Source organism: Aspergillus wentii (genome assembly GCF_001890725.1).
Source record: "Aspergillus wentii DTO 134E9 unplaced genomic scaffold ASPWEscaffold_1, whole genome shotgun sequence".
Lineage (NCBI taxonomy): Eukaryota > Fungi > Ascomycota > Eurotiomycetes > Eurotiales > Aspergillaceae > Aspergillus > Aspergillus wentii.
This window is the reverse complement of record NW_024467832.1, coordinates 1,858,279-1,885,226: the sequence shown is the minus strand read 5'-3', so window position 1 is coordinate 1,885,226 and position 26,948 is coordinate 1,858,279. Positions and strand designations below refer to the sequence as shown.

The 26,948-nt window shown below is 48.3% G+C and overlaps 12 protein-coding genes across 12 annotated transcripts; 7 read left to right on the top strand and 5 right to left on the bottom strand.

Annotated features, from left to right (window-relative positions):
- The first annotated feature begins 159 nt into the window (after positions 1-159).
- On the top strand, positions 160-1,631 carry ASPWEDRAFT_34162 (adaptin-binding domain-containing protein). Its single transcript, XM_040833936.1, has 3 exons — positions 160-1,051; positions 1,131-1,439; positions 1,483-1,631. The coding sequence occupies exons 1-3, from the start codon at positions 232-234 to the stop codon at positions 1,560-1,562; spliced, it is 1,209 nt and encodes a 402-aa protein (XP_040694382.1). The 5' UTR covers positions 160-231; the 3' UTR covers positions 1,563-1,631.
- Positions 1,632-1,666: 35 nt separating this feature from the next.
- ASPWEDRAFT_99771 (protein tyrosine phosphatase-like domain-containing protein) lies at positions 1,667-2,495 on the bottom strand (the record flags this gene model as incomplete). Its single annotated transcript, XM_040839687.1, has 4 exons — positions 1,667-1,740; positions 1,787-1,926; positions 1,978-2,099; positions 2,163-2,495. The coding sequence occupies 4 exons, from the start codon at positions 2,493-2,495 to the stop codon at positions 1,667-1,669; spliced, it is 669 nt and encodes a 222-aa protein (XP_040694381.1).
- A 3,133-nt stretch (positions 2,496-5,628) lies between these two features.
- ASPWEDRAFT_99233 (Hpt domain-containing protein) lies at positions 5,629-6,087 on the top strand (the record flags this gene model as incomplete). Its single annotated transcript, XM_040839648.1, has 2 exons — positions 5,629-5,780; positions 5,829-6,087. Coding segments are annotated over 2 exons (411 nt in total), but the record flags the coding sequence as incomplete, so codon positions are not given.
- An 83-nt stretch (positions 6,088-6,170) lies between these two features.
- Positions 6,171-6,651, top strand: ASPWEDRAFT_228130 (uncharacterized protein). Its single transcript, XM_040832391.1, has one exon. The coding sequence runs from the start codon at positions 6,336-6,338 to the stop codon at positions 6,576-6,578; it is 243 nt and encodes an 80-aa protein (XP_040694379.1). The 5' UTR covers positions 6,171-6,335; the 3' UTR covers positions 6,579-6,651.
- Positions 6,652-7,581: 930 nt separating this feature from the next.
- Positions 7,582-8,198, top strand: ASPWEDRAFT_166767 (uncharacterized protein; the record flags this gene model as incomplete). Its single annotated transcript, XM_040830046.1, has 3 exons — positions 7,582-7,683; positions 7,741-8,056; positions 8,110-8,198. 3 exons carry the CDS (start codon positions 7,582-7,584, stop codon positions 8,196-8,198), a joined length of 507 nt encoding a protein of 168 aa, XP_040694378.1.
- Positions 8,199-8,251: 53 nt separating this feature from the next.
- ASPWEDRAFT_22860 (uncharacterized protein) lies at positions 8,252-9,749 on the bottom strand (the record flags this gene model as incomplete). Its single annotated transcript, XM_040832405.1, has 3 exons — positions 8,252-9,270; positions 9,327-9,407; positions 9,464-9,749. The coding sequence occupies 3 exons, from the start codon at positions 9,747-9,749 to the stop codon at positions 8,252-8,254; spliced, it is 1,386 nt and encodes a 461-aa protein (XP_040694377.1).
- An 876-nt stretch (positions 9,750-10,625) lies between these two features.
- On the bottom strand, positions 10,626-11,054 carry ASPWEDRAFT_166765 (uncharacterized protein; the record flags this gene model as incomplete). The annotated part of the gene is made up of 1 exon (XM_040830045.1): positions 10,626-11,054. One exon carries the CDS (start codon positions 11,052-11,054, stop codon positions 10,626-10,628), a length of 429 nt encoding a protein of 142 aa, XP_040694376.1.
- Positions 10,965-11,372, bottom strand: ASPWEDRAFT_145670 (uncharacterized protein). The gene has a single exon (XM_040829491.1). The coding sequence runs from the start codon at positions 11,242-11,244 to the stop codon at positions 11,083-11,085; it is 162 nt and encodes a 53-aa protein (XP_040694375.1). The 5' UTR covers positions 11,245-11,372; the 3' UTR covers positions 10,965-11,082.
- Positions 11,373-13,693: 2,321 nt separating this feature from the next.
- ASPWEDRAFT_47477 (CAAX farnesyltransferase subunit beta RAM1) lies at positions 13,694-15,640 on the bottom strand (the record flags this gene model as incomplete). The annotated part of the gene is made up of 7 exons (XM_040836973.1): positions 13,694-13,973; positions 14,042-14,320; positions 14,394-14,511; positions 14,566-14,693; positions 14,747-14,821; positions 14,880-15,035; positions 15,111-15,640. The coding sequence occupies 7 exons, from the start codon at positions 15,638-15,640 to the stop codon at positions 13,694-13,696; spliced, it is 1,566 nt and encodes a 521-aa protein (XP_040694374.1).
- Positions 15,641-18,348: 2,708 nt separating this feature from the next.
- Positions 18,349-20,777, top strand: ASPWEDRAFT_100896 (Zn(II)2Cys6 transcription factor domain-containing protein; the record flags this gene model as incomplete). The annotated part of the gene is made up of 4 exons (XM_040827339.1): positions 18,349-19,467; positions 19,522-20,373; positions 20,425-20,623; positions 20,677-20,777. The coding sequence occupies 4 exons, from the start codon at positions 18,349-18,351 to the stop codon at positions 20,775-20,777; spliced, it is 2,271 nt and encodes a 756-aa protein (XP_040694373.1).
- A 2,324-nt stretch (positions 20,778-23,101) lies between these two features.
- On the top strand, positions 23,102-24,140 carry ASPWEDRAFT_47475 (ubiquitin family protein; the record flags this gene model as incomplete). Its single annotated transcript, XM_040836972.1, has 3 exons — positions 23,102-23,123; positions 23,190-23,405; positions 23,461-24,140. 3 exons carry the CDS (start codon positions 23,102-23,104, stop codon positions 24,138-24,140), a joined length of 918 nt encoding a protein of 305 aa, XP_040694372.1.
- A 522-nt stretch (positions 24,141-24,662) lies between these two features.
- Positions 24,663-26,935, top strand: ASPWEDRAFT_22855 (putative RING and UBP finger domain protein; the record flags this gene model as incomplete). Its single annotated transcript, XM_040832404.1, has 2 exons — positions 24,663-25,646; positions 25,706-26,935. 2 exons carry the CDS (start codon positions 24,663-24,665, stop codon positions 26,933-26,935), a joined length of 2,214 nt encoding a protein of 737 aa, XP_040694371.1.
- Positions 26,936-26,948: the final 13 nt, after the last annotated feature.

The following is a 26,948-nucleotide window of genomic DNA, read 5'->3' as shown; positions in this document are numbered from 1 at the left end:
CCAATAAACCACCAACAGAATAAGACTGTAATATGTAGATGTAAAGAATCTGTAAATTGAACATTCTTCACCATGACTTGGCTGCAATCAATATGCAGACTGGCTTAATCTAAGCTCCGGCATTTTCTCCGCCTCGATCCCCGCAACAAAATATCATCTCCAAGTCTGGACACCTACCAACCCTCCTCACTCACTTGCCCACCAGAATACCAAACCCATCTACCTACGACAATGACATCCCCCGACCTCGACCTCGACCCAATCCAAGGACAGAGCCAGGGCCAGGGCCAGCAACAACAAATCCCAAACCCGCAACGCCTCCTCATCCTCTCCCCAACCTCGCATTCCCACTCGACTATCCCTCCCCTCCTACACTCCCTCACCGGCGTCCCTGTCACCAATCCACCTACTGCTACCTCATCCTCATCCTCAACCGAAGCGCAACCCACCTTCGCAGGGTACACCACGCACCCACCCCTCCGCCTCTCGACAAAATACTACAAAACCGACCTCCCGATCTGGGTTGATGAGATCCCGCTTGAGAATGAGGCTACACCAACACCTACATCTGGACAAACCCAAGAAGGCCTCGCATCACCCACACAATGGAAGACGGAATTCTCCGGCGCCGAAGCCCGCGTCGTGCGTGATGCGCTGGGGGGTATTATGATTGTAGTCCGGAATCCGGAGTCTACGACAAACACGAACGAAGAAGAAAAAGATATCGCACACCGCGACGACGTGGCCGGAATCAAAGACCTAGTCAAAGCAATCGGGGACGTGAAGGAGTTAATCGAAGAAGAGCGAGGCGGGATGGGTGAGGTAGCCAGTCTACTTGTTCTCGTGGGGCGGGATGATGCCTCTGAAGACAAGAATAAGAAGGGTATTACAGAGGAGGAAGAGGAGGGGCTGGGTCTAGACGAAGGCGGCGAGGAACCGTTCTCTGTGGCCTGGTGGGAAGATCAGTTATATGAGATTGGGGTGATGGGGTTTGAGGTTGTGCGCTGGGATCCTAAGGGTGTAGAGGATGAGAGGCGGAATCGGTATGGGGGTATGTCTTCTTTTTCTTCTTTTATCTTTCTGTTTTATTGTTTTGTGTTTGTGATTGTGTGTGGTGCTGACGTCTCCAGAATACCAAGGAATGCGGCGCATCAAAGAAGTGCTAGAAACGCACGACTGGACGGCCTCGGAAGACCCCGACGTGGGGAATCTAGACGATGATCTGGAGAGACATCTTCTCGGGCTGGATGATGATGATACCGGGTTTGGGCTTGAGGTGAACGAGCTCGAGCGGGAGATGGTCGGGCTGAGAATGGCGATTGAGAGGGGTGGTGGGGATGGGGGTAGTTCTGATGAAGATGAAGATGAAGATGATGGAGATGATGAGATTAAAGTCGAGTCAATGGAGGCGTTGATGTTACGGATGCAGGCTATTAAAGGTATGTCTCTGATTCAGATTGAAGCCGTATGCTAATGATTTAGATATGAGTGCGGAATTACCAGAAAATGAGCGCAAGAAATTCGCCGCCAAAGCAATTGGGGATATTATGAAAGAGATGTAACTGATATACACCATATATTAAGTATGAATTAATATCCACATTATTGTAATTATACACCCACGTTCGTCCACCTGACCACCGCCCATCTATTTTATCCTGAGTATCTACTCAGCTCTTCCCTTCTTCTTGAGAACCTTGCGTCTCTGAGCCATCATGTAAGTGTAGAGAATGTACGAGCCTGGAGCAATTAGTATTATCCTCACCACCAAAATTGAGCAACATACCAGGAACATAGATTGCAAGAACAGCTACCAAGAACCACCAGTAAAGAGGGTGCAACTTAGCAGCAGGCCCCAACGCCTTGACAACCAGGATACATTCACTGGTAATTCCAAGGGGGTAGAGAACGTAGAAAGTATTGTACCTAAACCGTCAGCACATCACCCTCACACCTTCAATTCAAATCAGAACTCACCTCAACCAAGTCCACCAAGCCGGCACGCCACTCCCCCAAACCTGCAACGCAAAAAACCCATACCGAATGCACTCAGTCACACCCCACGCACCCAAGCAGCCCAAAAACGCATAATCGCCGAGCTGCGCCCCGGGCCCCGTGGAAGTGATAGCGGTAAAGTCCAGCCCCTCAAAGTCACCACCGACAATGCCGCCGTTTCCATCCCCACGGTCGTGGAAGAGGTACATGATGCCCCAGACGACGAGGATGCGGGACGAGACCTGCATGAGGGTGGTGAAGACGGGGGCGCGGACGATGCCGACGAGACTGTGCAGGATCTCGAGGAGGGCGAGCGACTGGGTTGTTGTGAGGAGGGGGGAAAAGATGGCGTTGAAGATTGCGGGGAGGTGGCCGGAGGGCGCGAGGAGGGGGATTAGAGATGCAGCGCGCAGGGTGCATGTCGCCCAGAGACCGAAGCTAGTAGCATTGTAGGCGAGGAGATAGGCCTTTGTGAGGCCTGAAGGGGAGGATTTGGACATGCTGGTTGGTGGGAGAGGATTGAGTGGAAAGGAGAGGGTGGAAGAGGAGGAGAGAGGAAGTTATAGAGAGGCCTCGCCCATCAGCCGCATCAATTGAGGTTGAGTGCAAAAATTGAGACTCAAAAGTTGGTTGAATCGTTGGAAGCCGCGGTTTGTTTGTTGGGAGATGCTTATGTAATGCATCTCCAGATCTAGATCTGAACATGTGATTCGTCATGGAATAACAGTAAGGAGCCGATTATTGACATTCAGTTTATTGCTATTTTGCATATCTATAGGTATTCTGTAGAGTGTCTAAGTAGGTAAATAGGCCGGCTTCGTATTTGAAGCTCAATGTTGTTCTTACAGACAGTATCTACAGTATGTCTACACCGCGTATTTACAGTATGTCGGTAGTATGTCTACATAACAGTACCTTAGTACCTTAGTACATAGCATGATACTCGTCCAGTGTCAGTGTATTATCAGATTGTAGAGTCAGTAATATCAGCTACTATCAGTCTACCTCCTGATAGCGATTGATACTACCTACTGATACCCTAACCACAACAGTCAGGTGGGGTAATGCATGCACATCCTCTCTAACCGATAGAGCAGTTAACTGATTGAACAGAATAATTAGGCCATAACTGAGCCAGATAATCTCAAAGAGGTTGTTACTCCATTTGGAGCATCAGTAAGCACTGATGTCATATTCCATATGGAGTACCGCACCCCATATAACTGGTAGACTCGCCTAGATCCTTGCACTGACTGAGTTAATCTACTAGTTACCAGAACTCTCAATGATTATGATTATGTTTATTTTATCTTTGATTTTGAAAATGCAAAGAACATTCTTTGTTGAATTTACGAGTGCCTGAAAGCGGCCCAAGCTTTGGGGCTCTTGGCGCAGACCCGCAACGTCATCGGTTGCCGGGGATTGGTGGCTGCGTTGGTCGTAGTGCGCCCCGCCCTGATGTCATAGGTTTATTATCATTGGTTGCTAGTGGTGGGCCCACACTCACCATCCGTTCATCCAACATGACCTCACAAACAGAAATTGCAAAATGAGAATATAAGAGGAGGCATCCACCTGAAAAATTGAGGATGAATATGTTTTATATCGATGTTATATTTATAGCTGACATGAAGGCAAGACAGATTAAGCATACCCACCCCATCTTTCATCCATGACAGTGGATTGACTTGTTTTTTCATGGTCACCCCTATCATGGATCCCCCTCTCTTTAGTCACAACCCCGCGCAGAGAAAGGCGGTATTATCTCAGAGGCTCCTGGCCGACACAGAAAAATGTGAGAGAAAAACTAAAAATGGAGGGTCTCTGCAGGCCCAGAACTGCTCTGTTACCAAACAAACCAGCAGTCCGTCGTCATCCCGGTGAGGTTTTCTTTTGGGGTGATGTCAACAGGGTCGGATTTAGCTTGACGCTACCGGTCATGGTGGCAGTCTAGTAGCAGACCAGGATGGCTGCAATGAGTGGTGTCCCATTGGATGTGTAACCTTGATGATGATGAGAAGAAAAGAAAGCAGAGAGAATGAAAGATGATGATGATGGGAATGACACGCTTCCCACGTGTGCAGCTGCAGTTGTTCCATCATCTGAGCGATGATGTCTTTTGTGGATCGACGGGTTGGAGGATACTACGTCAGCGGTCGGTCATAACATAAGAATAGAATAGAATATAGATAGAATGCAAAATTATATAAAGATTAAGATAAGAATATACATAAAATATACTATAAAAATGGATATAAAACAAAAATAAAATTGATCATGGATATAATGCAATGTCGATGGTGTATGGAGGATAATCCTAATCCATTTCTCCTTCTCCACATGAACCCGTCATCGGTTGAATTCGATCACGAGAAAGAGAACAAGAGAGGAGGAATAGAAGAGATAAATAAGAGAAAGTCAGAGAACACTATGTAGCATTACTGTGTATGTACTCTTAAGAACTGAAGTGACGAAATTCCCCACTCAGGACAGCCCACTTTCTCTCTCTTTTCCTCTTCTTCGTCGTTCTTCCAGTCATTTTCTCTCCTCCAAAAGCCCCTCTTTTTTTTTTTTTTTTTTTTCCCTCCCACTTTTAGCCATTCTCGACTCGCGCGCTGAACGGTTAATAAAAATATTAGAGAATTAGAAAGAAAAAAAAAGGGCTGGAAAAGGACTAAAAAAGGAAAAAGGGAAAAGGGAAAAAAAAAAAAAAAAAAAAAAAGACCGACAAATCCCCCACTCAGCCTTTATTGCCAATTCTTTTCTCTGATCGTCCTTCACCTCTTCCATTCTTCCATATACCCAACTCGTTAGTGAAAAGATTTCAAAAAGGTATCCCACTTCTCTCCTTCTACCCCTCCTATCCCGACCCCAAATCCACGTTGGTTTTCCTTTTCCCCCCCGGTGGACCCAGTGGCTTTCTGTGTGATTCAATCTTCCCTTCTTTTCTCTCTTCTCCCTCCCTATAGCCCCTCTCCAGCCTCATTCTCTTCACTTGTCACAACACCTGACTCTCTCCCTGGGTTTGTCTATCCTCTCCCCTCTGTTTTGTCTTGTTTGTCTTTTCCCCCCTCATCTCGTGATCACCAACCCTTCAAGATCTGTTTTGCCCTGTTATTATACACTATCCTCTATCTCATCCCGGTTGTCTGTCCCCTCCCTGTCCTAACCTCGTAATGTCCAGTAGGGCAATATCGTCCACCCTTGACTCTCTCTCCCCGGATTTGATATTGCCGTAACTTGCCTTTTTTTTTTTTTTTTTTACTATCTTTCTCTTGTCGTGAAAACCCAAAACTGACTTGGACTCGAGACAACAGATCAGTGTAAAGCGTTCTACGGCTGCATTTGGATACGCAGGACCTAAAAAGAGGAATCCTTAAAATCTACCTGTGATACCCATCGACCGTCAAGTCGAAAAAGAGTTGTATCTTTTGACTACGATCTAAAAGGCTTTCGCTGCCTACGACTTATTCCCCCACCTCTCTTATTCTCACATCACATTTCACCATGGCCCCTACTACTACAACCAAGGTGGTCAATGACCCAGTATGTGGCTGAATCACGTTGAAAGTCATTTGAACTCGACATTGACCAATCTGGTAGCCCAAGGAAACCTCCACCAAGCCCCCCAAGCTTTCCGATATGGCAGACAGCATTGACCAGTCGACCTTTGAGCAAATTCTAGAAATGGACGATGATGACGACGACCGGGATTTTAGCCAGGGTATTGTCTTTGGATTCTTTGAACAGGCCGAAAACACTTTTGAAAAGATGGACGAGGCATTGTAAGTGATCCTTTTTCTGTCCTTGGGCAGCTGATGCTGACTCTCTAGAAAAACGGAAAACCTCCCCGACCTCTCTTCGCTCGGACATTTCCTCAAGGGCTCGTCAGCAACTTTGGGATTAATCAAGGTCAAGGACGCATGCGAGAAGATCCAGCACTGTGGAGCCGGCAAGGACGAGACTGGCACAGCGGACGAGCCCAATAAGAAAACCTCCCTGGACCACATCAAGAAGATACTGGAACAAGCCAGGAAGGACTACGACGAGGTCGAGAAGTTCCTCCGCAGGTACTACGATGAGGAATCCTAAATCCTGTCCGATAACGCGAAGCAAGTTAGATCATGAATTTTATCATCTGGATATACCACAAGTGAGGGGAAGTTTGATTCGACCAAAACACGCATACTTGGCGCAGGATGGATAGCATTTCGAACTCCAAAATCTTCATCTGCCTGTCATCTGCCTGTCATGTCTGCCATGCATACTCACATTGAGATTTTGCCATGATTGTCGTGGTAACTTGTATGGACAAAGTTTTGTGATATGCGGTAGATGGTATGCGTTGCTTTTCTTTTATCTTTTATTTTTTTTTTTTTTTTTTTCATATCTTTTTTTCATTTTTCTCTTTTATTGCTGTTTCTCACTTAGAGCTTTGTTGTTCCAGCCATGCATGCATATTCCCTTCTGGCGTGTTTATTGGTAAGCGTTTCATGTCTGAGAGAGACCGAGTTCGGTTCTCGAGAGAATTATTCCAGTTCCAGGACAATGAATCTCCAGCATACATACACATATCAACATAAGACCATCCAGCTTAAGAAATAAGGAATAAGGGTAAGATGAGGGTGGGTCAACCCACCCGGGCAAACGGCAACACAAAAAAGCAAATCACGACAAACTGAATGATCCTGCTAGCATATGTATGTGCATGTGCAACCAGCCTCACTTTTCTATCCTGATGGGCTTGAACAACGCAGACCTTGCACAACTGCTGCAACACCTGAGGATGACAGTGACAATGTCAGGATGACAATGAAAATGACATTGGATGGATATCTTGTGTGTGGTTCTTCAGGGGTATTCGACAGACACAACCTACACAGAGTACAACAACAGGTACAGAGTAAGTACAAAGTACTGCAAACGAAGCAAAATACTCTACTTTGGACCAGGGGGTTTATTGGCGATGCAACTTTTCCGGCTGTAGACAGCGTTGCACAGCAGGCGGGTTTGGAACGGGAGTTGGTTCTGCAGACTGACAACTGACAGGATGGCTGGCTGGCTGGAATAAACGGGATAATTATGAATAGGTATCTTAATAGGAATTGATTCTTGTATACAAGAATGTACTTACAGTAGTATGTACGGTATGTAAACGCCATGATCCATCCATCGCATACATATAGCAAACAGCCGACAACCACCAAACAGACAACATTCTGTTTACCTCAACCATCCTTCCTACCATAATATCATATTGTACTCTCAGTCCATGCAACATTCCATCCCCTCACTTCCATACAACCCAAGCAATCCAAAAAAACATCCAAGATCAGCTAACCGCAACAATCAATCATGTTTGCCATCCCAACGGTCCTGCATAGAGAAGTAAGTAACCTTCGAGGCGGGTATTGTGCTACATGGTCTGGCCATTTCGTTCTTGTCGAGCTCGTTGTTGGCTGGATGGGTTGGTATAAAGTGTGCTTCGGTCTTCCTTTGTCTGGTTGTTTTTGTTTTGCAGGGCACTCTTCTTGATTACTTTCTTTGACTTTCGAGTTTTGGATACTTGATTTGATTTGATTGACCATGCCGGCTGTAGGACCTCGAGTCTCCAAAGAGGAGTTTATGCATGCCTTAGGGCTAAATTCTCACAATCCTCAGCATGAACAGTTATATCGTGCCATGAGAGTATGTCTATTCTACATTTATATATCATACTATACATGCTAATGCTAATTAATACAGGATGAAGCCATCATGGTCTACAACCGCATGAACCAAGATACCTCCGATCTCACCGACAACCTAAGATACGACCCCAACACCCGACCTCCCTTCTTCTGGCACCACATTCGCCCCGAACGACAGCGCTGGGGCATCCAGGAAATCTGGCAAAATGCTGGCCCGCTCACCCGTCCGCTCTTTAACCGCGGTAACACCAGTGGTGAGCACGGCCCGAATTGGGTTGCGGGTTGGCTGCTGTACAGCGTCTTTCGGTCCAGGGATGTGCGCAACAATCGGAATCGAAGAAAAGGGGAGGACCATGAGAATCATCATTCAGGTATGCAATCCTTGTGTATGTGCCATTGTGGTACAGTGGTTGACATGTTGCAGGCCAGGATCCAAAACGGCCAAAACAGACGACGGACGATACACAGGCCAAGAAGGAATTCTATGACCCCGTGCGGAATGGGACGCTCTGAAGGATATCGAGGGTGGAAATCGCAGTAGTGCATCTTGGAATTTGTTATAATGTTCAATCATCATTGGCATCTTTAGCTTTGCCCTCCTCATGTTTAGATCCGTTTTTTTGATGTCGTTCTTGCTTTAATGCCTCGGTCACCCGTTCATCTTGCTCGTCCGCTCTCTCATCCCAGTCCACGTCGTACTCGGCCGCAATTCCTTTAATCTCCTTCCGTAGTGCGTTGCCTTCGACAATCAGAGACTCCCACAAATGCAAGTCCACCCCCTTGGCCGTGTAAAGCTTCTTCTGTCGCGCATTGATCGTGAAATCCAACGCCGATCGATACGAGATTTCGCGGTTGTGGTAGAGAAACCAGAGGTAACCTCCCATGAACGTCGACAAACTGGCCAGGTACGTCACTGGTTCCATCGTGTCCCATCCCAGATCAGTCTCGAAGGTCAGTTTGTACACCAGAAACCACCAGGATGCAAGGACCCCAAACCCCCCAATCGCCACCCGTTGGGCGCCACGGTGAGCCAAGGCATCACACTCATGCTTGATATCCGCAATTCTCTGAATCCTCTGCGAAATCTTCCTCAGCCGCATCCGCAGAAAATACGTCCGCTCCTCAAAGGACGGAACCGCCACTCGGATCTGGCCCAGCCCTGCTGGCGCCCCTTCAATGGTCACGATGAATTCCCGTCCTCGAGCGGCATCCCGGATAAAGTCGCCTACTTCCGTCGACTGCGACCATCGCACGAATCGCTTCTCTTTGCTTCTGTCCCCGGGCTCGGACCGTCGCAGGTAGCTGTACGTTTCCGCCTCTTCCTCGTCGGCTCGTCGCTCCCTGGCCAGCCCTGCGCCGCCTTCGCCTCCTTCCGCTACCCTGCGTACTTCGGCGTCGGTCTCTTCGTACAGTGGCCGTTTGGGTCTGATGGAGTCGTCTTCCAGTTGGAGGGCAATAAACGACACCACGGGCGGTCGGAATTCCCCATCTTTTCCTTCTATTGGAGGGATTTCGGATTGAATGAGCCGTTCGAGATATGAGAGGGGTTGTTGGGGGTGGACCAGCATCGCTATCGGTTCTACGTCTAGAACAATATAGTTAGCATCTCCCCAACTCCCTGAAACGAAACAGAGTACATACCTTTATGATGCGGATCATGAGCAATAGTAGTCAAGGGTATCAAAAGTTTAAAAAGTCTCGATGGCGTCGTCAACAATTTGCCTGCCACCCATTAGCCAACCTTTCAATTGAATCTTCTTCAATTTCAATCTACCTACCCTGATCCATAGCATCCGACGTCTCCTTTCCTTCCTTCTGTTTCCTTCCATCCTTCACCTCGAGCCGTTCCAGATACTTTTCGCCATGCTGCCTTCCATTGGCATTCCCACTCTTTGCATACCCATTCAATTGATGAAAGCTCCTCCGTCCAATCGCCAACGCATTCACCCCCAACCCTCCAAACGCCAACCTCGACACAACCGAATTATAAGACCTGACTGTCCCGAAAAAACGTATCCGGGCTGATGCCGATACGCCCAGCTGGGCTCGAATAAGGGGTCGCATTCTCGTATACCCGCGTATAGGACTCTGTATATAGTAGCTAGGTAAATTGATCTTGTGAAGTTGTAGTGTCGTTTAACCCTCAATCAATCCAGGATTAAAAGGAATCATAAACCCGGTACACATTGTCCAGGCTCTTGGTGGCAAGCTGTGAGCTGTAAGGAGCGTAATACTATGTAAACAAGCGTATGGGGCTGCGACACGACGACGACTGTGGCAGTGTAGCTTTCTCCTTCTTCTGTCCTGTTCTTGGAATGATGGGGACCTCCTACGTCATTATGGGTAGTTGGACAAACAGGACAAACATGATGCAATTGGTGCAAACATGCTTCGATCGGTTATTGGTGACATTGGATATGATGTTGGAATGTATGTTGATGGTATTTAAATCCAGACGAAGAATCCTGGCAATGGATGGAAATTGATGAAAGAATGTCTTCTATCCTGGTTAGTTCTATCACGTGGTGATAAGCACTAGGATCATGCATTAGATCCTGCTCACGAGTCGTCAACAGCACAGCATCAAGAAGAATTGAGAAAAAGGTTTAATAGGATAAATAATGACCTGAATTATCGCTATCATGCACATCAAACAGTCTGTCATAATCAAGCAGAAGAAGAAGAAAAACACAACATCATCCACATCCATCTATGGAATCAGAAATCGAATCGCTAATCGACAATCATAATCATCATCAGGGGGAGACACGCTTCCTCGGTACAAATACCATTTTTCGATCTATCGGATATTCAATGTCAGGTCATAAGTCGTAACGTCATAATCTTTCCCCTTGTCTTTGTTCTTTTCTTTTTCTTTTCGCTCGTTGATGTTCTCCCTAGACAGTCGAGTATACCTCGCAACCTTTCAAAGATTGCAGATTACAATCCTCGAGTACCAAACGCAAGAGCTCTGGAAGGACCAGCAGCGTTTCGATCCCGGCTGAGGCGGCCCCCCTCGTAACTCTCAGGGCTGCTTCCTCCGCTGCGGCTCTCTCCGCTGGTGGAGGTGTCGGTATCATCGCCGTAACGGCCCTTTCGTCCAGTGCCAATGGCCACCGGAATGCCCTGCACGACGCCGCCATGGTCATGGCCGGCTGGGTACATGCCGTCGTTGACGGAGAAGTTGCGGCAGATCAGGTAGGCGCGCATGGCGGCATTCTCGCGGGCAAGGGTCTCGGATTCACAAATGGCATCCGTCTGGTACTCGCGGTTGTTTACACGGACAATGCACGTATACCCGGATGAGGCTGCGTATGGCTCATATGACGGGTTCGGCCACTTGCGGCGCTGGCAGAGACCTGTACACATATGTTATTGGACACTGCACGATTTGGATCTAGATATCTGGCGATAGGTATTCGAAATTCCCCGAGATAAACGCTCGCAAATCACAGAGGGTATAGATAAAACAACACATGAAGCACACCATAGTCAAACGGCTTGCAGGGTCCCAAAACAAAAGACCAGACCGCTTCTTTCTCCAATCGGAGCAACCCATCAAGGCATCATGAAGGGAGAGAACAAACAAAAGATTACATACTCGCAAGGTAGAGGATATAGTACATCGTGAGAACAAGTGGATGCCCAATGGGAGGTATGGTTGCAGCAAGTATCGGCTCAGTATTCGGTGCCTCGGATCTGTAGACTCTGCACAGAATCCTGGCAATCACCCAAAAGGCATCGAACAAGCCCTATGTGAAGTGTGCTGTTTGTTTGTTGGTGCCCAACAGCCGCGTCTGTCATCAATCAAATGGGATTGATTTGATTTTTTTGCCGGGGGGTGTGTGATCCAAACCCCACGATAGACGACCTTTCAGTATATAGATCAATTGGAATCAGGGACGAAGAAAAACTGGAGGAAAGAAGGAAACGTTGGAACTAGCGGCTGGAGGACAACATGCCACACACACTCACACCGTTAATAGTACAGGAGGCAAGGAGGGGAGGAAGGGAAAAAGAAAAGAACGGCGAATATTGACATGCTATAATAATAATAATAATAATTAAAATAATTAAATAATAATAAACGGGTGGGGCCAGTTTCATTCCCTCGAAAGCAAAAAGGGATCAGAAAGAAAGAGAAGAAAAAAAACGGTCGTGAAGAGTAGCAAGAGTGGTGATTTCTCCACCAGCGTTGGCCGAGATGGGCCAAATTGAGCAATGAGGCGCCAGAGAAATCTCCATACTTTTTCTTGTGTGTCTGTCTTTCTTGTCAATTAACGTTTTGGCATGGTCGACCAGCTGCTGCGCTGGCATATCTCGCTGCCAGTGATCCGAGCTGGAAAGATCCAAAGGCCTTCCTGGTCAAGACAGACGCTGCCACGGTGTAATCCATTAATCCATTCGGCGCCGATCCAGGCGGCAAAGATTGACCTGTTGCTCAGGAATCAGGATGAGTCTCCGAGCAAATCATGATCCACGGGCTAGTCCACTGCAGTTTTTTCTGGGCATGGATGGATGATGATGATTATTTCCCAGGCGCAGTTTGTATGGATTGATTCTGGCAGAAAAAGGGCAGAAAGAGGGTCTGAAACCCCGCAGCCGGACAGAAAGAGTCGAATGGTAGATGCTGGGAATAAACGATGGCAAAAGACAACCCCACCAACCTCATGCAGTTGGCAAAGTCGTAACGAGGGGTTCGTGTCGCGCAGATGGCAGAAGCGCCCGGCTGAAACCCAGGGCAGAGGCCATACTGAGACTGACTATATGGTTGCTTGTATGCATGTAACTATTTATGAAGCCGTCAAGTCAGTTAGCGACTCCGTAGTGATAAGAATAACAACATTCTTGAGTCCATGCTCAGACGATCATGATCATCATCGGTAATCTTTCCGAGAACAATTGACCGCTTCGTCGGGTTGACAGGAGCAGAGTCTGTAGTCTGCAGTCTGTATTGACTACTGAATTATCACCAACCCATTGAATATCCCACTGAGTATCCCATTTTCAGCATCTCATCACAGATCATCCCCAGCCGTGTCGAAATTGAATCATCAACCGGGTCAAACGGCCGGAACGGGGGGGTTGTTGGCTGTTCTGGCCCTGGAACTGAGGGGACGGGGATCACAATTGGCCCAGCCTTGCTGATTTTCACGACGGCTCCATAATATTTCGGAGTGACAGGCATCGGATGCACTGATGAGTTGGCAGTTTTTTTGGTGTCGCGTTTGTTCCAGGTGGGGAAAGATGGGAAAATCAATCGTCAACCAGGCCGTGGACTAGCACGGGCTGTCATGGACGGAAAGATGAGAAAGGAAGATGATGAGAATGAGGGAGAGAGATGATGACAAGGTTGCAGATAACCCCTCCTGGGATGAATTGAAATGATTTGAATTGAAGCAGAGCTGATCGAAATGTCTTTTGGTGGATGACGTGAATTCGCAATGGACGAGAGGGGCTTTTCTCTCTCTCTCTTTTTCTTTTCTTTTTTTCTTATCTCCCGACCCCCTTTTTTATTTTTATTTATCCTTAAATTAGGCCAAAAAATAGGTATAACTTTAGAGACCGCTTTTCTAGCTACTCGGTGAAGATAATCGTCATTGAGTGTTGACTATGGGAATAAACTACAGTCAACTTCCATAATGCAGGGCAATTGCAGTATTGCACGTCATAGTCATACAATCTAGGATTACTCCGAGGAGACTCGGAGTTGAAAATAATCAATCAATCAATCAATCAATCAATCAAGATCTTACGATATGATCATGCCTTGATTGAACAAGTAACACAATCGAATTGCTGACATCCAGACTCGTTTTTAACAAGCCCTCGTGGCTGTCGCGGGGTACGTGATGTGATGCTATCATGGCCTGCAATCAAGCTCAACTCATGAGCAATAGCTATGTGCCGCATTAGCTACAGCTACTAGCCAACCACATACTGTACAAGCAAAATCTACTTGGGTCACCTTTTGCCTTTTTTCTCCAGCCCCAGCTCCAGCTCCTATTCTATGCTTCCAATGGCTTCTTTTCGAACCAAGCGCGGATGTCTTCCGCAGCCTTGTGGGGGATGACAAAAAGAGGGTGGATGGCCGTAACTCGGTCCTTCTCGTCAAACACGCTGGCATCCGATTCGTTATCGTCGGTAGCAGGGATTGGAGAATATTTCCATGAAAAGGCTGAGGCGAAAGTTTCCTTGGAAGTGGTGCTGGTGTCAGTGTGGTAGTGGTGGTGCTGAGTTGTGCTCAAGCCCGTTAAAGTATAGCATGTGTGGTATGAATCTGGGTGTCTTAAATTTGTCAGTATCAAAGTCGGGAAGAATTTGTTCAATCAGAAGCGATGGGGATGACAACATACTTTCCGGGTTTATCACGAAGCCCCCCGTTCTTGTTCTGGCAACATGCAAGGATATATCTTGTCAAGCCTTCCCGGTTGTAAAGGCTACCAGCAGATGTCCGGTTAGGAGCTGCAGCTGACTGGATGCCATCCAGTGCCGACTGGATCAGTGGCCAGCAGCCTCCCACCCAGTGACTGTAACATCCATCCACCAGTTTATTGGTTCTCCCTGCAAACCCTCCCTCGGGAGCATACTGTCGAGCGGAAAGCCAGGATAGGAGTAGCGGGAAATTCATATACCTATCAGTCTTGGTCTTAGCAAAGAAAAAGAGGCGATTATGCAGACAAGAAAACGACCCATGCAGCTTCTTACCTAGGCAAGGTCACTTCAGGCCGGTCTAAAATGCATAGACACGCCAGAGCGCAGAAAGCATAAGCACCATGCGCCTCTGCTCCGGGACTGCCGGAGATACCGCCCTCAAATGTCTGGCCTGCATTGGGTCAGCTATATCGTGTGCAGTAGCTCAAAGCCTGTTGTTGCTCACATCGTGATAGATACTCGGGCAGACCACTCGCGAATGATTCTAGCCCGTATCGTCGGGCTTCGGCTTCAGGGGGTAATGTAAGTGGCAGGTCGAGGAGGGATATGATCACCATTGCACAATAGGCGCCTCTGAATTGGCACTCAGTAAGAGAAATCACTCATAACAGAAAGGAGATGATTACCGCACGTCTTCTTCCCCACCTTCGCAGATCCTAAAGCCCCCGTCACGTTGCTTCAACCTTCCAAGCCAGTTCCACCTAAGCTATGTTAGATTACAGGCGCCTATTTTAGGGGTGACTGATGGATACAACTCACATTGCTTTTCGATCGATCAGGCTAAAAATCTCATCGCCACCGACCATGGCGAGGGAAAGCACGGCAGCATAGCTGGACGCACAATGAGACATCTGGCCATGACCTCCTCCAAACCCACCGGTGGGGTTTTGCATAGGGGTGAATGTGGTAAGGATGCTGAAATCTTTAGAACCCAATCACGAGTCATGATAGGGGCGTGGTATGTCATCAAGACAGCAGGAAATGACTTACCGTTGGCGGAACTTACTGACACCTTCCCCTAGTAACGACAGCCCAGCCAAAGCCCAGTAGACCATCCAAGGACGACTCGCATCGATACCGACAAAACCGGCAGGATAGTCCTCTAGAGAATCATACAGATACTCGATATGGTCATCACGTAGAAGCGCAGGCACTCCATGTTCATTAAACGGGCCCTTTTGCGAGCCATGAATACCTTTCAGGAAAGGCACACACTTTTCTGCCGTCTCGCTTTGGAGATTCGATGTCTCTGTAGTGAGCGGGTCATGGATCAGAGGCGGCTCCGTGAAAAGAACCGGAACCCCAGGATGCGCTTGGCTGGCGCTCATTTTTCCGCTCTGCTGGGATGTTGAACGGCCTTTGGGAGCAGACGAGGTGGAGGAGCGGTTTTTGGCCTGCAATTTGGGCCTAGTAGCAGTCTTTTGCCCTGGTGTCTCTGACTGGTTGGCGGTTGCTGGTGATGATGAAGTTGGAAAACGGACTTTTCGACGCTGTTTCCCTGATGCTGCGACGACAGGCATGGAACTCTCTCTCGGAAATATAGCTTTTATATTTCTTTCTTTCTTATTCCTACTCTGTTTCTCTTCCAATGTAGAGCGATCGATCAATACCGTCTGGTAGTATTGTTCTCCCCTCGTCAACTGGGATTTCTGAACCCATTGTTCTTCCCCGCCGTCGGTCGGTGGGCCTTTGTCAACATCCCACTTGAGAAGCCAAAGGCGCAAAAGTACTGTTAGTCATCATGTCCATATTTTCAACTTCCTATCGTCACTGTTAGCAAATCGAGCAGATGGCTATAATTGTCTGCTTTGTTTCAAATTATCCAACATGAATGTATGTGTTTAAATGGGCATGAAGCGGCATATGGACAGCATTGGATATAACACGGTTCCTACTGTAATGACCTGCACGAGTCCCCCTCCACACGTCCAAAAGTCTGTTCTAAATTTGCGGTGAATTATCTGGCTAAAAACTGGTTCTTTTACTCCGTAATGTTAGTAGGTTTGATATAGGATATTACATGGGATATCACACACTTGTACAGACGCATATTATTCAGTGTGCGCAGTTATGTATATCTCACACGGGTAAGATCGGGTTCCAAAACAGGGACCTCATGATCATCTTGTTGGGGATTCCAATGACAAACAAGACGATAGTCTTTACGAGTCTACCCAGTATTTACACTTTTACTTACTCCATATCTCCGCATCCGCAGGCAAAAAATAATAAAACCTTGAATGATGCTGGATGTTGATCGAGTGAACTCTGGTTAGGCTTCTGCCGTTGCAGATCCTAGATAGATCTTCACTCTTTCCCGATGGCCGTGATGAGGGGCGGCATATACTGTCTGCCCACGAGCAGACATTTTACATAAGTTATCAGCAGAGGAATGTGACAGTCAATGCTAGATTAATACTGATAGAAGGGGAACGGCATTTTTCCAGAGGTTGGGGCGTTTCGAATCAATAATCACACCAGAGCCACCAGACCAGACTACACGATGGCTTGCATAAGTTGCATTGGGTTGCCTCCTAAGCTAGTTGCTAACAAAGCACATTAACCGCAATCCACAATCGATAAACGAGACTACTGTCGATGCAGTTGATGTGTTGGTAGTGCATTGCTTGTAAGTCGCTGGCGTGGCGAGGCTGCGAGTCAGAACCCAAACCAAGTGGTGATAGGCACGGCTCCTGCGTGATGGTCAAGTCCAGATGCAGCATGAGGTTGTCGTGCGTTCCACCACAGCCGGACAGAGGGACAGAGGAAGGGAGTGGAATTTGATTTCATATGCAACCGGAGCGTCCTTGCTTGATAACATGCCAAAATACCCTGAGCCGGGAAACTCTTTTTGCAGAGGCCCGTGGAGGATGCACCCCGTTCTTCTTGTCATGACCCTGCGATCTTGCAGGTTTTGTTGACTCGTTGAGAGTTCATATTTGATCTATCAATCTTTGTCCCTTCTCGATCCCTGGAAAGAGTGGTCTTATCCCCACTAGTCGCTCGTTTTCCCTGGCTATTATTGGAATCCCGGATGGGAAAGTCTAAAGAGCAAGGCGAAGGATGATGGTCGATCTCTGTCGGACCTAAGACAGTTGTCATCATCTTAAATCGATATTTAAACGAATTGAGCAAATGAACCCAAAGACAAATCGCACATGCTGTCCATCATATGGGCCATGAGGTGGATCGGCAGTTCCGAATCTGGATAGACTTGAGGTCGTCGTCAGTCAGCCACCCAAATTACTGTAAGCATAGATGCCAACGAACCGAAACATGTGTGTTGCAGCGATTGAGCATCGAGTTGATTATTCTTCGACTATTGTCCTTTAGTGAGGAATTGGTGGCCGAGCAGGGTCCTTTTTTTCTCCTTCTCTTCAACTTGGCAACTTGTTCTTGTTCAGTTTGGTGTTGTTCTGCACAGGTCGTGGAATGGCCATGGCGGGGTCTGTCCGAGAGAGGAAGGGTTATTGCCACGCTCTCATCGATCGTTGAGCCGGATTCCACTGATCTCCGTCCCGAGGTCTATCCATGTTTCCATATTCCCGTGATAACCATGGTTCCATTCAATATAATATCAATATCAATATCAATATGGATATCAATCAATATGCACAGAGTATACAAATACAAATACTCTTTACTCTCACAACATCTGTAAATGTCAATGACAACAAATCGACGGAGATCGGAACGGAAGCATCATGGGACCTGTCCACCATGAGATACAGTAGCCTGGCAATTGCGCCACTGTCTTCCCACTGGCGTGGCATTATCTGTCCCAATTGCCGTCGCTGACTGGTGGGAGCGCCTCGACGGATGACTGCCCCGCCCAGCCCCCACTTCCGGCCCAGGATCCCCTAGCGTATCGCAGCGCTGGCTGCTCACCGCTGCTTTGTGCTTCCCCTCCACCGCTTCCTCTCGCCTTTCTTCTCTCTCTGGTCCCCCGGATTTGGAGCAGCCCTTTTTGCTTGCTGCTGCTGCTGCTGCCGCTGCTGCGACTACTCTCCCGATTTTTTTCTGTTCCTCAGGCTTCATTGCCATTTCTCTGGGACTTTTTTTTTTTTATATTTCTTTTTTTTTTTTATTCATTCTATATTTTATTTCATTATTTTGTACTACCTGTTCTTTTTTTTCCTTTTGTTTTTTCCCTTTGTGTCTTTTTTCTTTTTTTTTTTTGATTCTCTTCTTCCTCTCAGTAAATAGTTGAATTTGTTGAAAACAAGTCATGTCGAATGTTGATATATCTAGTGACGGCCTCATCGGCCTGGATTATGACTCGAGGGGCTACCTCCAGCCTCAGTCATGGCCCGTGGCGGTGGACCAAAATCCCCAGCGGACATCAGATGGAGGACGCGATATCTCGCCTTTACAAACCAGCGGTCACGCCTACGAACAGTCGGTAGCAGCTCATGATCCTAACCTCATGGTCGACTGGCACTTCCACCACTTACAACCCCACCTCCAATATCCTCAAGAAGACCCCTCGTCCGCTCCCCAATATACAACCTCAAGTTACGGAATGCCCATCCAATCGTCTCCCGTGGATCTGATGTCTGGATCCCAGGGACAGATGAGCACCGGTCTTCTTGAGAGTCCCTACATGCCTCTCCCTGCACCTCCGGTTGATATGGTGCCGTTTCCCTACCAGGACCTGATGACTTTTCCCGACGGGCTTCCGGACATGTCTTCGTATCCTGCGCCGCAGAACGTGATTGATAGCAGCTCGCCGACGGACACCTATCTCGAAGTCCGATCGCTGACCAGCTCTAGTAGCGACAATGGCTGGAATACCATCGAGCCCCGCAGCTCTCTGGATTTCTCGTACCCAGAGCAAGGTATATTTATCAACCCTAACCAGACGCTTCATGACAGGAGTCTGTCAGAATCCTCCTACTCCACCTCCTATGGCAGCTTCGTCGAGATCTCCAACCCGATCAACTCGCCCACATCGGAAACCAATCTGGAGTCTCCGTTCAGCAGTGCGATGAACCGACGCGTTTCCTACGATCACACCTCGCATGGCTCGCGGTCACCAACGGCCGTGAGCCCCGTAGCCATCGTGCGGCCGATTCCTGTCCCGATCAAGAAGTCTTCTTCGCCTACTCGATCCGCGGGATCGCAGTCTTCATCGGCCTCGCCCCCGAGCAGAAAACCTTCGCGGAAGAGCCCTATCGCTGCCAAGAACGCAGAGACAAAGGTTCGCAAGCAGTCGCAGAGTGGAAAGCCAGAGACAGAAAAGCGGGTTGGAAAGCGCAAGGGTCCGCTCAAGCCGGATCAGCGGAAGCAGGCTAGTGAAATCCGGAAGTTGAGGGCATGCCTCCGTTGCAAGTTTTTGAAGAAGACTGTAAGAACATTTCTGTCCCTGAATAGACTGGGTTGATACTGACAGTTAAAAAAGTGTGACAAAGGCGAGCCCTGCGCCGGATGCCAGCCCTCTCACGCTAGATTATGGCAGGTTCCTTGCACCAGAATTGACATCAAGGAGATTGGCTACTTTATGAAGGACTGGAAGGCGGACTATGAGCGTCACATTAGCCTCGGATTCTCGGTTGGCAACATCAAGGGTTTCTCGGAGCAGGAAAAGACTCTCTTTATCACCCATGGCTATGGCCACATCCTCCCCATCAATGCCCGCGAGGTCTACGTGCGGGATGAACAGTGCTTCAGTATCGACTGGGTGGAAACTATGCACCGAGAGCCAACTCAGTACGAGGTGGAAACCGCTAAACTGTCTGCTGGAATGGAGGGCATTTCGCACGCCATGCTGTCCGACTACCTTGACCGCCATATCGATGGTAACGGCACCTTTGAAAAGTTTGTCGATGACTACTTCGAGGGCACCCCGTTCTTGACGCAGATGCTCAAGACCGCTTTCCGGTATTATTTCCGTACTAAGCTGCCTGTGATTCGCAAAGCCCTGAAACTCATCATCGCCTACAACCTGACACTGCATGTCACAATGGTGGAAGGAATCGGTGAGGAGGAAAGCTTTTTGGGTACGATCCAGGATGCTTCGTCGAAATTCAACGGCAAGACAATGGCCCCGGTCATGATCAACTTCCAGATCAAGTGTGCTATGGCAAACATGTGGCGAGAGTTGCAAAAGGATGTTTTGGAGGAGCTTTCGAGTCTCTACTCTAGCGTCTACAGCGGAGAGAAGCTCAAGAACTGGCCGACTATCTTCATGCTGGCTTGCATTCTGTTGGCGGTGTGGGAAGAGATGCAGTTCGACTGCCACTACCGTACACCGGTGAGTATTGAAGATACCTTGGGGCTTGGAATGGCTGCTAACTTTTTCCAGGATGCTGCTGCAGTGGATAAGTTCTGCAACGATATGGAGACGACTCCTGTCGGTGTCATTGTTGGCTTGTTCCAGGCTATTTCGCAAAAGCTTCCCGCATTCACTGACTGGGAGACGCAAAAACACCACCACTTGCTCAATTCGAACCCGGACGTTTGCAACGCCATGACTGAGGTCCGCCGCCACGTTACTGAATACGGTATGGAATAATTATAGCTGTGTTTTGTACGAACAGTACTAATATCCCTCCAGAGAGCTACCTCCGTGGCCGTTCCAACTCCAAATTCGACCGCAACGACTTTGACTGTCTATCCAACAAATTTATCTCGAGACTTGTTATTCGCGCAAACTAAACGACAACAACAAATGAGGATGAAGGTTCATTACACGTGCTCCGAACACAAATGTTTTACGGTTTTTCTTTTCCTGTTGAAGATGACGGCATCAGCACGACACGAACCTACATGACGACAATTTATGATTATGAGACTTGCCATCAATGAATAGCGGGTTCTATCACTCTTTGAAATACTTTTATCGTCTTGTTTCTTGATGAAACTCTGTTTCTGCGTTTCTCTCTTTGGCAATGCCTTTTTTCTTTCCCTCAAGTTTCTACTAGCCTATAGCAATTCTTGTTTTCTCGCCTGATCGATTTCTTTTTCTTTTTTTCTCTTCTCAGTGGTATACCTTTCTCTCGCACAGTATTTACAAATAGCGATGATGAGGATCACGAACGTCATGATTTTGTATGGTCACGAGATGTTTGGCAGCAAAAACAGTGGGCGCAACTGAGTTGTCGACGTGTGTTGGAGAAAAGACCAGTTCTTACTCCACGCTGCATTTGTGCATTTTGTGTCCTTGACTTAGCGCGTTTTAGTCCTTTTTCTTTTTTCTCCTTCCAGTTTATTCTTTTTATTGCCTTGTTCGTGTCGAGCGTTCTTGTTGAATATTCGGGACATCTCAGATGGCCTCCCAGTAGGGGCCTGGGCTCGGAGAGCCCTGTCTATCTCATAAAAGCGTGGCTGCAAGCCATGCTGAACAGTCTGTCTATTTGTTTTGGCTTCCAGACTTACTGCAATTTGAACAGAATCTGAATATTATATTTATATGCCAATCAATCATGATTTGAATGAGGGTGTTTTCCCGCGATGATTTGCGCCGTATGTATGATCTGAAACCGACAGTGCTTCTAACTGCCCTTCCTATGGAGTTCAGTTCTCCGTAGTCCGTACATAGAAAGATGCCCGGCCGAGTAAACCCAAACGAACGGGTCGAACGCAGCAATGCCACTTGAGCGGTGAATGTTGCCATTCAACAACTCAACGTCTCTCTTTCTGACATCTCAAGTTTGGACCTTCGCCTCCTTTTTTTTGTCATCAGAGGATGGCTATTACCCAATTATATCAAACTATTGACGCATTGATTATGAATGACATACATGAGCCGCTTGGTAGTAGTGTTGGTGAAGTCGGGTAGACCATCGGTCAAGGCAACTGACTAGACTGATCAGCGGCACCAAGTTTGTCGGTGCAACCAGTCGACTGCAATAACAACATTCCTGTACGAACTAAGAAAGAAGAATAACCTCCGAACATGGTATCTTTTCTTTTTCTCAATCCTGTCCCTGGACGATCGATCAGTCGATTTGCTTTCGATGAGAACAGATATGCAATAACCGCAGCCATACCGCCCGAGGTACCCGTGGACATTACCCCAAGGTAAGCTGAAGTTGCCCAGTTAGTATGTGGAGTCAACCGGATGCGACGATCACCTGATCAAATCAGCGTCCGCCCTGCCTATTTAAAGGAGGTGTCCAACTCCACTGCGGCCCCCCTCTTTTGGCGATAAGAGTGTCCTTAGCTAGTATCAACACGTCATTGCTGTAGCAATCAATCACCCCCATGACGCAGTCGATAGAGCAAGAGTGCCATCATGGAAACCCCCATCTGTCTGATTCTATGAAAGAGTGATTGAAAGTAAATAGACCCGGTAGAATAGGTTAATCCAGATAAAACTTAAAGCCTCTGCACTCGGAATTGGGCAAAGAGATACACTGGTGGCGTCAGTGGCGGGTGAGGACGGAGCCGGTCTTTTGTCCTCCAGGCCGCGGATCCCTCCCCAAGGTGTCGTATCTACGGCATCGTATCCGCGTCTTCATGGACGAGCATTCAGAACAACCTTCAGGCTCCTTTGCAGTAGTAGATGTAGTAGAAATCAAATACCTTAAAAAGAACAGTGAATGCTAGGCAGAAAGAGAGAGTCACTGACTCATCACCGACGCTTCTAGCAGCTTCCCCAGGGGCAGGCACAGAAAAGGGAAAGCGCCTCTGACTGGCCAGAAGGGAAGGAATGAGCCAGAGTTGCCCTTCTGGGCCGTTTTACCGCTGTCCAGATTCCCTTGCATCACGTTATCCGGCCTATCTCGTCACAGGCTGCCTCTCTGACTAAGGCGCTTCGCCTCCCTCCTCCCCTCATCTGTCTCCTCTTTCGACTACTTAAGCCTCTCTTCCTTCCATCTCCCGCTTGCGATCTTCTCATCATTTATCCTTCTCTTTTGACTACTCTGTCTCTCTCTCCTCTGGTGAGAACATCTAAAGCGTTTTTTGCTTCTCTCTATCTTCTCCTACGTTTTACTCTGAATAAACTGTTATCTGCTTGATTTACCACCGTCGTCACCATGCAGATCTTCGTCAAGACTCGTGAGTTCTCTTCCACCACTGGTCTCTCGCCACCTGAACTTTTACTGACTTGTTTCTCTTCTCTAGTCACCGGCAAGACCATCACCCTTGAGGTTGAGTCCAGCGACACCATCGACAACGTCAAGTCCAAGATCCAGGACAAGGAGGGCATTCCCCCGGACCAGCAGCGTTTGATTTTTGCTGGAAAGCAGCTGGAGGATGGCCGCACTCTGTCCGACTACAACATCCAGAAGGAGTCCACCCTCCACCTTGTCCTTCGTCTCCGTGGTGGTATGCAGATTTGTAAGTTCTTCTACTTGGATATCTATGACATAATAAGATGCTAACTGTCTTCAAGTCGTCAAGACCCTCACTGGAAAGACCATCACCCTTGAGGTCGAATCGAGCGACACTATCGACAATGTCAAGTCTAAGATTCAGGACAAGGAGGGTATTCCTCCTGACCAGCAGCGTCTGATCTTTGCTGGTAAGCAGCTGGAGGATGGCCGCACTCTGTCCGACTACAACATCCAGAAGGAATCTACCCTTCACTTGGTCCTGCGTCTGCGTGGTGGTATGCAGATCTTCGTCAAGACCCTCACCGGAAAGACAATTACTTTGGAAGTTGAATCGTCCGACACGATCGACAACGTGAAGTCTAAGATTCAAGATAAGGAGGGTATTCCTCCTGACCAACAACGTCTCATTTTCGCTGGAAAGCAGTTGGAAGATGGACGCACCTTGTCGGACTACAACATCCAAAAAGAGTCTACCCTTCATCTTGTCCTTCGTCTCCGTGGTGGTATGCAAATCTTCGTCAAGACCCTTACTGGCAAGACAATCACATTGGAGGTTGAGAGCTCAGACACAATCGACAACGTGAAGAGCAAGATCCAAGACAAGGAGGGCATTCCTCCGGATCAGCAGCGTCTCATCTTCGCTGGTAAGCAGCTGGAAGATGGGCGCACGCTCTCTGACTACAACATCCAGAAGGAGAGCACTCTGCACTTGGTTCTTCGTCTTCGTGGCGGTAACTAAGATTGATCTTCTTATTTAATATCTTTCTTTTTTCTTGCTGTTGTTATGACTCGTCTTATGGGTTGAATGACCTGCATGGCGTTTGGATGGTTTTACTGCTACGGCTAAACTGGGCATACCTTTCTTCTATCACCATATGGTGCTTACATAGTTCTATCCTTTATCAATGATCAATGAACCAGATGATATTGCTGGCAATTTACTCCGCATACTTCAGACTGTACGCATTCGTAGCTCGTAGCCTGTATCGCATTATTCAACACCGAGCCTAGGCTGCAGAATCTTTTACTCCGCCACTTTGCCACACGGCAACGATGACTCCAACGATGACTCCCTCGTATCCAGGTCCATATATCTGGTTCCTGGCCGTTTTGCCACTTCGTGGCTTGACTAGTCACAGCTTCACGTGACCTGGTTCCACCGACAGTTGTATCTATGATCTAAGGGTCGAGCCAAGTCACGCCTGAAGAAAAGAAGAATTTCAGAGACGTTCAAGCTTCAGCAATGTGAGCATCGGCCGGGATGCCCTCATATTTCTACCACCTCGCAATCGAATTATTTGCTCGTCCCCAGTCAAGTCTCCAAAGTGCCACCCAAGGCTTAGACAAAGAACCACCCACTTCTTTATCGTTTGACTCCGCATGTGAAGCACTACTTCCGTTCCAGAAGCGGCCAACGCATACAACAACTTCCACGAGCCGAAGCGCACGGCATCTCTCGCATGACCAGACCCAATTGTCTGCCGCGTCTAACTACAACCTACAATCGAGCTCTTCGAGCGGTATTCGCAGCGCTGGAGCCGCGTCTACTGCCCCTCCTACAGGCCATCCCGCTACCCCACACCTCTACACGAGATCGCCGATAAGCGCCTCCGACATCGAGAACGATTCAAGGCTAGATAAGGTGTCCATTGAATGCATTGATATGGTTGCAACAGAGCCAGACACAACAGCCTCATCGAAGCGTGTGGCCGGGAGAAATCTCTTGGACAATCCTGTCGCGACGGGCATCGGGACTGATATCCTGGGTGGTCTCCGGACAAAGGGCCGATATATCCCGCTTGATCAGACAACGTCGGAAAGCGTTTGGGGAATCGTCCATCTCTACCGCGATGCTCAGGAGACGCCGTTCTTGACTGATGAGGAGTACCCATCGTACCTGAAGGGTTCGGCGGCCGCGAGACAGCCGAGTGACCAGCTAGGTGGGGATAATAATATTAGTCGGTCGAGGCAGGATGGGCGTGGGGTTGAGGAGGGATTGTCTGCGTTGCAGTTGCAGCCGGATGGTGACTGCACGACGTTATGCATTCTAGCTGTGCCGTCGTATCTTTCGCCGTCGGATTTTTTGGGATTTGTTGGTGAGGCGACGATGGATGATGTTAGTCATTTCCGGATGATCAAGACGGCCAGGGCGAATCGGTATATGGTTCTGATTAAGTTTCGGAGTGGGAGGAAGGCCAAGGAGTGGCAGAAGGAGTGGAATGGTAAAGTATTTAACAGTATGGAGGTGAGTAACTTTTTCTTCCTTTCTTGTTGCCTTTTTGAGCGATGCTGACTCTTTGAAAGCCCGAAACATGCCATGTTGTATTTGTCAAAACCGTCGAGATTCAGGCTGTCGAACCTGGGACAAAGTCGAGTGGCTCTGCTATTCAACAAAGTGCCCGTTTACCATCCCACACCGCGACGAGCCCCCAGCGGGTGGCTGTATCTTCTGCAGGCCAGTCGAGCACCATTCCCTCCGCTACTCTATCTACAAAACCCCTAGCACCACGTACGCCTGCTCTCATCGAGCTACCGACTTGTCCTGTTTGCCTGGAGCGCATGGACGAGACTACCGGTCTACTGACTATCATATGTCAGCATGTCTTCCATTGCACATGTCTGCAGAAATGGAAAGGAAGCGGCTGTCCTGTCTGTCGATACACCCAGGATGACTTCCGTAGAAACAGTCAAGCCATCCCCTTTGGAGGAGACGAACCTGCTGAATGTGCCGTCTGTCGCTCAGAACTTAACCTCTGGGTGTGTCTCATTTGCGGAACTGTTGGCTGTGGTCGTTACGACGGAGCACATGCCTTTGCACACTACAAAGAAACCGCTCACGCATTTGCCATGGACCTCGCCACACAACGCGTCTGGGACTATGTAGGCGATGCATACGTCCACCGCATCATCCAAAGCAAAACCGACGGAAAACTCGTGGAACTCCCAGCAGCAGATAACAGCGCCCTCGACCCCCCAGACTGGTCTGACGCGGTTCCCCGCGAAAAGCTCGAAAACATGAGCGTGGAATACACGCATCTCCTAACCAGCCAGCTGGAAAGCCAGCGCGCATATTACGAAGAAATCGTCGAGCGAGCCGCAGACAAGGCCTCACAAGCCAGTGCCGCAGCAGCATCCGCCCAAGAAGCAGTCGAGAAAATGACGGCAAGCTTCAAGGGCCTCCAATCACAATACGACAAACTAGCCAACGAGACCATACCCAGTCTCGACCGCGACAAAACCCGTGCGGAGAAACGGGCGGAGAAATTCGAGACCATGGCGCGGAAGATGGAAAAAGAGTGGCGCGAGGAAAAGACGATGAATGAGTCTCTTATGAAACGTATCGAGCATGTTACTTCTGAGGCTGAAGGTCTTAGGGTTTCGAATGCGGATTTGACCGAGCAGAATCGCGACCTTACTTTCTTTATTAGTGGATCGGAGAGATTGAAAGATCAGACTGAGGACATTGTACAGGGCACTGTCAGTGTTCCGGAACCGGAGACGAAGAAGAAGAAGGGAAAGGGGAGGAAGAGGTAGCTACGCCATTATG